General features: G+C 38.9%; 1 protein-coding gene across 1 annotated transcript in view; it reads right to left on the reverse strand.

The window, feature by feature from the left end:
- Positions 1 to 7,500, reverse strand: part of LOC121542009 (replication protein A 70 kDa DNA-binding subunit) — a 118,595-nt gene that overhangs the window by 19,016 nt on the left and 92,079 nt on the right. Inside the window, exon 13 of the mRNA XM_041851431.2 lies at positions 6,312 to 6,441. Coding sequence (XP_041707365.1) covers positions 6,312 to 6,441 — 130 coding nt within the window. The remainder of the gene's footprint in view (positions 1 to 6,311; positions 6,442 to 7,500) is intronic.

The following is a 7,500-nucleotide window of genomic DNA, read 5'->3' on the forward strand; positions in this document are numbered from 1 at the left end:
ATTAAAGACTACCAGAACCCACTGGATTCTCCAATTACATTGAATAAACTACAGGACAAAATACACATTTTCCAACCTAAAAAAAGGCCTGTGGTGTTGATGGTATCCTAAATGAAATTATCAAATATACAGACCACAAATTCCAATTGGCTATACTTAAAAGCTTTAATAAATGTAATGGCAAAATGTAGATTTCCACCAAAATAGACATACCCAAAACTAACTGCTATTCATGTGTAATGGGAGATTATGAGGAAATGATCAGAAGATAGATAGGAGTTACAAAGTTCAGAATACACAAGATCAAGCACACACAAAATAACCATTATTTTGTTTTTTTATTTTGAAAGTCATCTTTCATTGACAAGCTATAAGTGAATGATTGATGACTAGAGCTGGAAACACATCAGATGGCTTCCACAACATGTGAACAATATTATGAAACAAAATGGGATTGATAGACCTAACAACTAGATATGGGCAGATGTTTTAGTAAGTAAAATAAAGGCAAAGTCTTCTCATGCTTTGTTGATTTCAAAAAAGCTTTTGACTCAATTTGGCATGAGGGTTTGATATACAAATAGATGGAAAGTGGTTTCGTGGAAAAACATACGACATTATAAAATCCATGTACACAAACAACAAGTGTGTGGTTAAATTGGCAAAAAACACACACATTTCTATCCACAGGGCCGGGGGTGAGACAGGGATGCAGCTTAAGCCCCACCCTCTTCAAAATATACATAAACAAATTGGTGAGGGCACTACAACAGTCTGCAGCACCAGGCCTCACCCTACTAGAATCTGAAGTCAAATGTCTACTGTTTGCTGATGATCTGGTGCTTCTGTCCCCAACCAAGGAGGGCCTACAGCAGCACCTAGATTTTATGCACAGATTCTCTCAGACCTGGGCCCTGACAGTAAATCTCAGTAAGACAAAAATAATGGTCCCAAAAAAGGTCAAATTGCCAGGACCACAAATACAAATTCCATCTAGACACCATTGCCCTAGAGCACACAAAAAACAATACATACCTCAATGTTTCAAGTAATTCTATTTTTGTTGTCTCATGTCCTGGGGCTCTGTGGGGTCTGTTTGTGTTTCTGAACAGAGCCCCAGGACCAGCTTGCTTAGGGGACTCTTCTCGAGGTTCATCTCTCTGTAGGTGATGGCTTTGGTATGGAAGGTTTGGAAATTGCTTCATTTTAGGTGGTTGTAGACTTTTTTCTGGATTTTGATAATTAGCAGGTATCGGCCTAATTCTGCTCTGCATGTATTATTTGGTGTTTTACGTTGAACACAGAGGATATTTTTTTGCAGGATTCTGCATGCAGAGTCTCAATTTGGTGTTTGTCCCATTTTGTGAATTATTGGTTGGTGAGTGGACCCCAGACCTCACAACCATAAAGGGCAATGGGTTCTATAACTGATTCAAGTATCTTTAGCCAGATCCTAATTGGTATGTCACATTTTATGTTCCTTTTGATGGCATAGAAGGCCCTTCTTGCCTTGTCTCTCAGATCGTTCACAGCTTTGTGGAAGTTACCTGTGGTGATGATGTTTAGGCCGAAAAGAATTAACAGAAAAAACAGAGGAAACTAGAATGCTCTTTGGCCCTAAATAGAGAGTAAATAGTGGCAGAATACCTGACAACTGTGACTGACCCAAAATTAAGGAAAGCTTTGACTATGTACAGACTCAGTGAGCATAGCCTTGTTATTGAGAAAAGCCGCCGTAGGCAGACCTGGCTCTCAAGAGAAGACAAGCTATTTGCACACTGCCCACAAAATGAGATGGAAACTGAGCTGCACTTCCTAACCTCCTGCCAAATGTATGACCATATTAGAGAAACATATTTCCCTCAGATTACACAGACCCACTAAGAATAGAAAACAAACTCCCATATCTACTGGGTGAAATACCACAGTGTGCCATCACAGCAGCAAGATTTGTGACCTGTTGCCACAAGAAAAGGGCAACCAGTGAAGAACAAACACCATTGTAATTTATTTTCCCTTTTGTACTTTAACTATTTGCACATAATATGACATGTCTTTATTCTTTTGGAACTTTTGTGAGTGTAATGTTTACTGTTACTTTCACTTGCTTTGGCAATGTAAACATATGTTTCCCATGCCAATAAAGCCCTTAAATTGAAATTGAATTGATATATATATATATATATATATATGTATATATATATATAGAGAGAGAGAGAGAGAGTGAGACATAGAGAGTGAGTGAGTGAGAGAGAGTGAGAGAGAGAGAGACACTCACACACTCTCTCGCTCTCTCTCACACACACCCCTCCTTGTACAGTAGCCATATTATAAATAATAGACACCGTCCTGACCAAATACTGAACAAAAACGGGAAGGAGTTAGTGCTTCTCTGTCGAGCCTTAGGCCTGTACATGCTTAATGGTAGAATCAGAGGGGACTGTTTAGGTCAGTGTACTTACTGCTCTGCTCTTGGCACAAGTGTAGTCGATTATGCCATCACTGACATGGACCCCTCCTCCATTAGTGCATTCACTGTCAGACCACAGACACTATTGTCAGATCACAGTCAGATCAACGTGTTTCTGAAGAAATTAACCAGCAATACTCATTAAAAAAAAACAGCCCAATAAACTCTACAACATGAACCAATCGTACAAATGGGTTCCAAACAGTGCAGAAAGTCATTGAAACATTGAACTCAAATGAAATGATGAACTCTATACAGGTCTTCAATAACTCACAATACCAAAACAATAAAGACGGTGTCAATTCGGCAACTCTAAACATCAATTGCATATTCCAAAAAGCAGCATCAAAAGCAAATTTGAGAAACCAGAAAATGCAAAATCAGAAACAAAAAAATAATAATTTCTGAAAAATGGTTTGATACCAAATGTAAAAAAAATTTACAAAACACCTAAGACAAATATCAAATGAAAAACTTAAGCAGCAAAACAACCCAGAGCTACGCTATGAATGCTTTGAAACTCTAAAACAGTATAAACATACACTGAAATGCAAGACATTGAATTATACCAACAAGACACTTAATGAAATTGAAAGTGCAATTGACCAAAATCCGTGGAACAATTTAAGCACGACAAAGCCACAAGAATTAGCCATACAAGATGAAGGAATTTAGAAAACATATTTTGATAATCTATACAAAAACATCCCACAAAAAGACTTACAACATAATTAGAATTAGACAAGAACTAAATGAAAAGCTAACATCTATAAAAGAAGGCTTGTGGTCTAGATAAGATCAGAAATGAAATGCTGAAAAACAGCACACCTGAGTTGCAAAATGCTGTGCTTAAATTGTTCAACAAAGTTTTAACTTCTGGCTGCTACCCTGATGTCTGGAACCAGGGGCTCATCTCCCTTATCCACAAAAGTGGAGACAAAGCAGACCCCAATAATTACAGGGGAATTTGTGTAAACAGCAACTTGGGAAAGGTTTTCTGTAGCATTTTGAATTCAAGAATTCAAACCCTTCTTCAAGAAAAAAATGTAATAAGTAAATATCAAATTGGCTTTCTCCCTAACCATCGCACTACTGACCATATATACACCTTACACACACTAATTAATAAACACGTCCACCAAAAAAAAGAGGGCAAAATCTTTGCTTGCTTTATTGACTTTAAAAAAGCATTTGATTCTATTTGGCATGAAGGGTATTCTACAAAATTCTCCAAAGTGGGCTTGGTGGTAAGGTGTATGACTTAATAAAATGTATGTACACAGAAAACAAGTGTGCAATAAAAATCTAAAACCAAAGAACATAATTCTTATCACAACGTCGAGGTGTGAGACAAGGCTGCAGTTTGAGTCCAAATCTTTTCAACATTTATATCAATGAATTAGCAGACATGTTGGACCATTCTCCACACTATTTGACACAGAGATAAAATACCTGCTATATGCTGATGACTTGGTACTTCTATCACCAACCAAAGAAGGTCTTCAACAGAACCTTAATATTCTAGAGCAATATTGCCATAATTGGGCCCTGGCAGTAAAAAAAAACAACAACACGAAAATCAAGATTTTCAAGAAAAAACCCAGATGTCAGAAACACAAATATAAAATGTACCTTGAACAACACCATAATTGAACACACACAAAATTACTCATACCTTGGTCTGACCATATTTGCATCGGGAAACTTTAATATGACAGTGAATGCACTCAAAGAAAAAGCCTGCAGAGCATTGTATGAAATAAAAATTAAATTATTCAAAATCAACATCCCAATTAGGATTTAGACAAAAATATTTGACAGCGTAATCCTACCAATAGCTCTTTACGGAAGTGAGGTTTGGGGGCCACTCAATAAACTGGACTTTAAAATGTGGGACAAACATCCAATTGAAGTCCTACATGCAGAATTCTGTCGGAAAATTCTACAATTCCAAAGAAATACACCAACTAATAATGTAATTCTAGGGCAGAATTGGGCCGCTTTCCAGTGGTAAGGAAAATACAAAAAAAAAACATTATCATTTTGCCTACACCTAAATTCAAGTCCAAATTCAAGTTTCCAATTTAAAGCACTTCAAACCCAAGAGCTGTGCCCAGAAACAAGCCCTCTCAGTCAGCTGGTGTTGGACCTAACCAACCAAGCTGACACCAGCACTGCTTCAAAAGAAATAATTCAAATAAACAAAATCATGAACCAATCAAAGGACTCATATTTACAACATTGGAAAAATGAAACAAAATCTCAAAGCCGACTAAATTGTTATCTGGCCCTAAACAGAGAATATGAATTGGCTGATTATCTCTACTCTGTCAGAGACGCGAAGCAGAGACAGATCCTTACCAAGTACAGGCTGAGTGACCACCAATTGGCAATAGAAACCGGCAGACATAAAAAGACATGGCTACCCAAAGAGGAGTGTGTATGTGGTCACTGCACGACAGGGGAGGTAGAAACAGAGACACACTTTCACCTTTACTGTGAGAATTATTCCTCAGCAAGAGAATGAGCAACAGCTCCTCTTGCAGCCAAATATGTATTTGCCTGCCATAGCCTGAGGGACACTGAATAATAACATCTGCATAGTAAACAGTAACTTACTTATTATTATTATTATTATTATTATTATTATTATTACTATTATTATTATTATTATTATTATTATTGTGATTATTATTTCAAATATGGTGAGGATGAATGTTAGTTAGTTATAAGTTAGTTATAGTTTCATTTTCCATGTTTAGCCTTTTATATTTATTATATTTCTACTATTGACTGTTACCATTTTATTGTTGTTATTATTTATATTATTATTATTCATTATTTTATTACAATGTATATTGTATACATTGCTGCTTTGGCAAAATTGATGCAATATTTTTCATGCCAATAAAGCAGCTTGAATTCGAGAGAGAGAGAGAGAGAGAGAGAGAGAGAGAGAGGGAGACAGAGACAGAGAGAGAGAGAGAGAGAGAGAGAGAGAGAGAGAGAGAGAGAGAGAGAGAGAGAGAGAGAGAGACAGAGAGCGAGAGAGAGAGAGAGAGAGAGAGAGTGAGAGAGAGACAGAGAGAGACAGAGAGACAGAGATACAGACAGAGAGACAGACAGACAGACAGACAGACAGACAGAGAGAGAGAGTCTGCTCTCTCTTTCATCTCTCTCTCTCTCTCTCTCCTTCATCTCTCTCTCTCTCCCTCCTTCTTTCTCTCTGCCTTACCACCCGTTCTCTACTCCACCTTTCTTTCTCTCTCCTTCAGTTGTTCCCTCTTTCTTTTCAAGTGGCCTCATTTTCTTTCCTCTTGACATGTGGTTTCTTCTTTCTCTGCTTCAATTTCTTCTCTCTCTCTCTCCTCCCTCCTCTCCTCCTCTCTCCTCTCCTCCATCACTATAGGAGTTAGTACAGTCCCCTAGGCTCTTCCTCTGTGTCAGCCACGTAATTAGAACGTTTTTTATTAGAAACTAAAATGAATAAGAAATTGCTTACGGCTTCTTCCCCCCCCCCACCCCCACCCCCCTCAAAAGGTTAAGCTGATTATATTAATTTAATTCAGAAGTTTGAAGGTTTGGAGTGACACACCATCAAGCTATGGTGATGCTATTCATAGATGTTGAGGAAGGGACAGTCCTAACTGGAGATCTGCGTGTGTAACTCAAATTCATGCAAAAGATCCCCAACTGGCATTGATGCATTATTTAGGCTAAATTCTGAGTTCTGCGTGTATCTCAAGTTCAGGACAAAGTTAACATGCTGATACATAGTGAAGCATCTCATTAAAAGTGAAATAAGGTGTGTGTGTGTGTGTGTGTGTCTGTGTGTGTGTACCTTGTCTCCCTGTCCCAGTTGTTCAGTCTTGACGTCGCTGAGTGTTTTCCAGCAAGTGTTGGCTCCGCCTCCTCCAGGCCTCAACTCTGTCAGTGATTGGCCATCCAGAGCATGACCCTCCTGATCATACCTACACAAACACACAAAGAAACTTACATTAGAATCTAGAGAGCGTGAAAGAGAGAGACAAACAGTGAGCGAGAGAGATATTTACATTTTAGTCATTTAGCAGATGCTCTTATCCAGAGTGACTTACAGTTAGTGAGTGCATACATTATTATTTTTTTCATACTGGCCCCCCGTGGGAATCGAACCCACAACCCTGGCTTTGCAAACGCCATGCTCTACTAACTGAGCTACATCCCTGCCGGCCATTCCCTCACCTATCCTGGACAACGCTGGGCCAATTGTGCGCCGCCCCATGGGTCGCCTGGTCGTGGCCGGCTACGACAGAGCCTGGATTCGAACCAGAATCTCTAGTGGCACAGCTAGCACTGCGATGCAGTGCCTTAGACAACTGCGCCACTCAGGAGTCAGTATTGTAAAAACAACCCATATTTATGTTTATTTCTTTTCCCTTTTGTACTTTAACTATTTGCACATAATATCACATTTGAAATGAACTTTTGTGTGTGTAATGTTTACTGTTCATTTTTTTTTATTGTTTATTTCAGTTTTTGTTTATTATCTATTTCACTTGCTTTGGCAATGCAAACATATGTTCCCATGCCAATAGAGCCCCCTTAAATTGAAATTGAATTGAGAGAGAGACAGAGAAAGCGAGAAAGATACTTGAGAGAGAGACAGAGAAACACAGAGAGAGAGAGAGATACTTGAGAGAGAGACAGAAACAGAGAGAGAGAGAGAAAGAGAAAGAGAGAGAGAGAGAGAGAGAGAGAGAGAGAGAGAGAGAGAGAGAGAGAGAGAGAGAGAGAGAGAGAGAGAGAGAGAGAGACAGAGAGATAGAGACAGAGAAACAGAGAGAGATCGGAGAGGGAGAGAGAGACAGAGAAACAGAGAGAGGGAGAGAGAGGGAGAGAGAGACCGAGAGGAGAGAGAAAGAGAAACAGAGAGTCAGAGAGAGAGAGAGAGAGAGAGAGAGAGAGAGAGAGAGAGAGAGAGAGAGAGAGAGAGAGAGAGAGAGAAGGGATCATTGGGGTAAATGAGAAACATAAACAGAGCGTGTTGA

The sequence above is a fragment of the Coregonus clupeaformis genome, chromosome 27 (assembly GCF_020615455.1).
Source record: "Coregonus clupeaformis isolate EN_2021a chromosome 27, ASM2061545v1, whole genome shotgun sequence".
NCBI classification, from domain to species: Eukaryota; Metazoa; Chordata; class Actinopteri; order Salmoniformes; family Salmonidae; genus Coregonus; species Coregonus clupeaformis.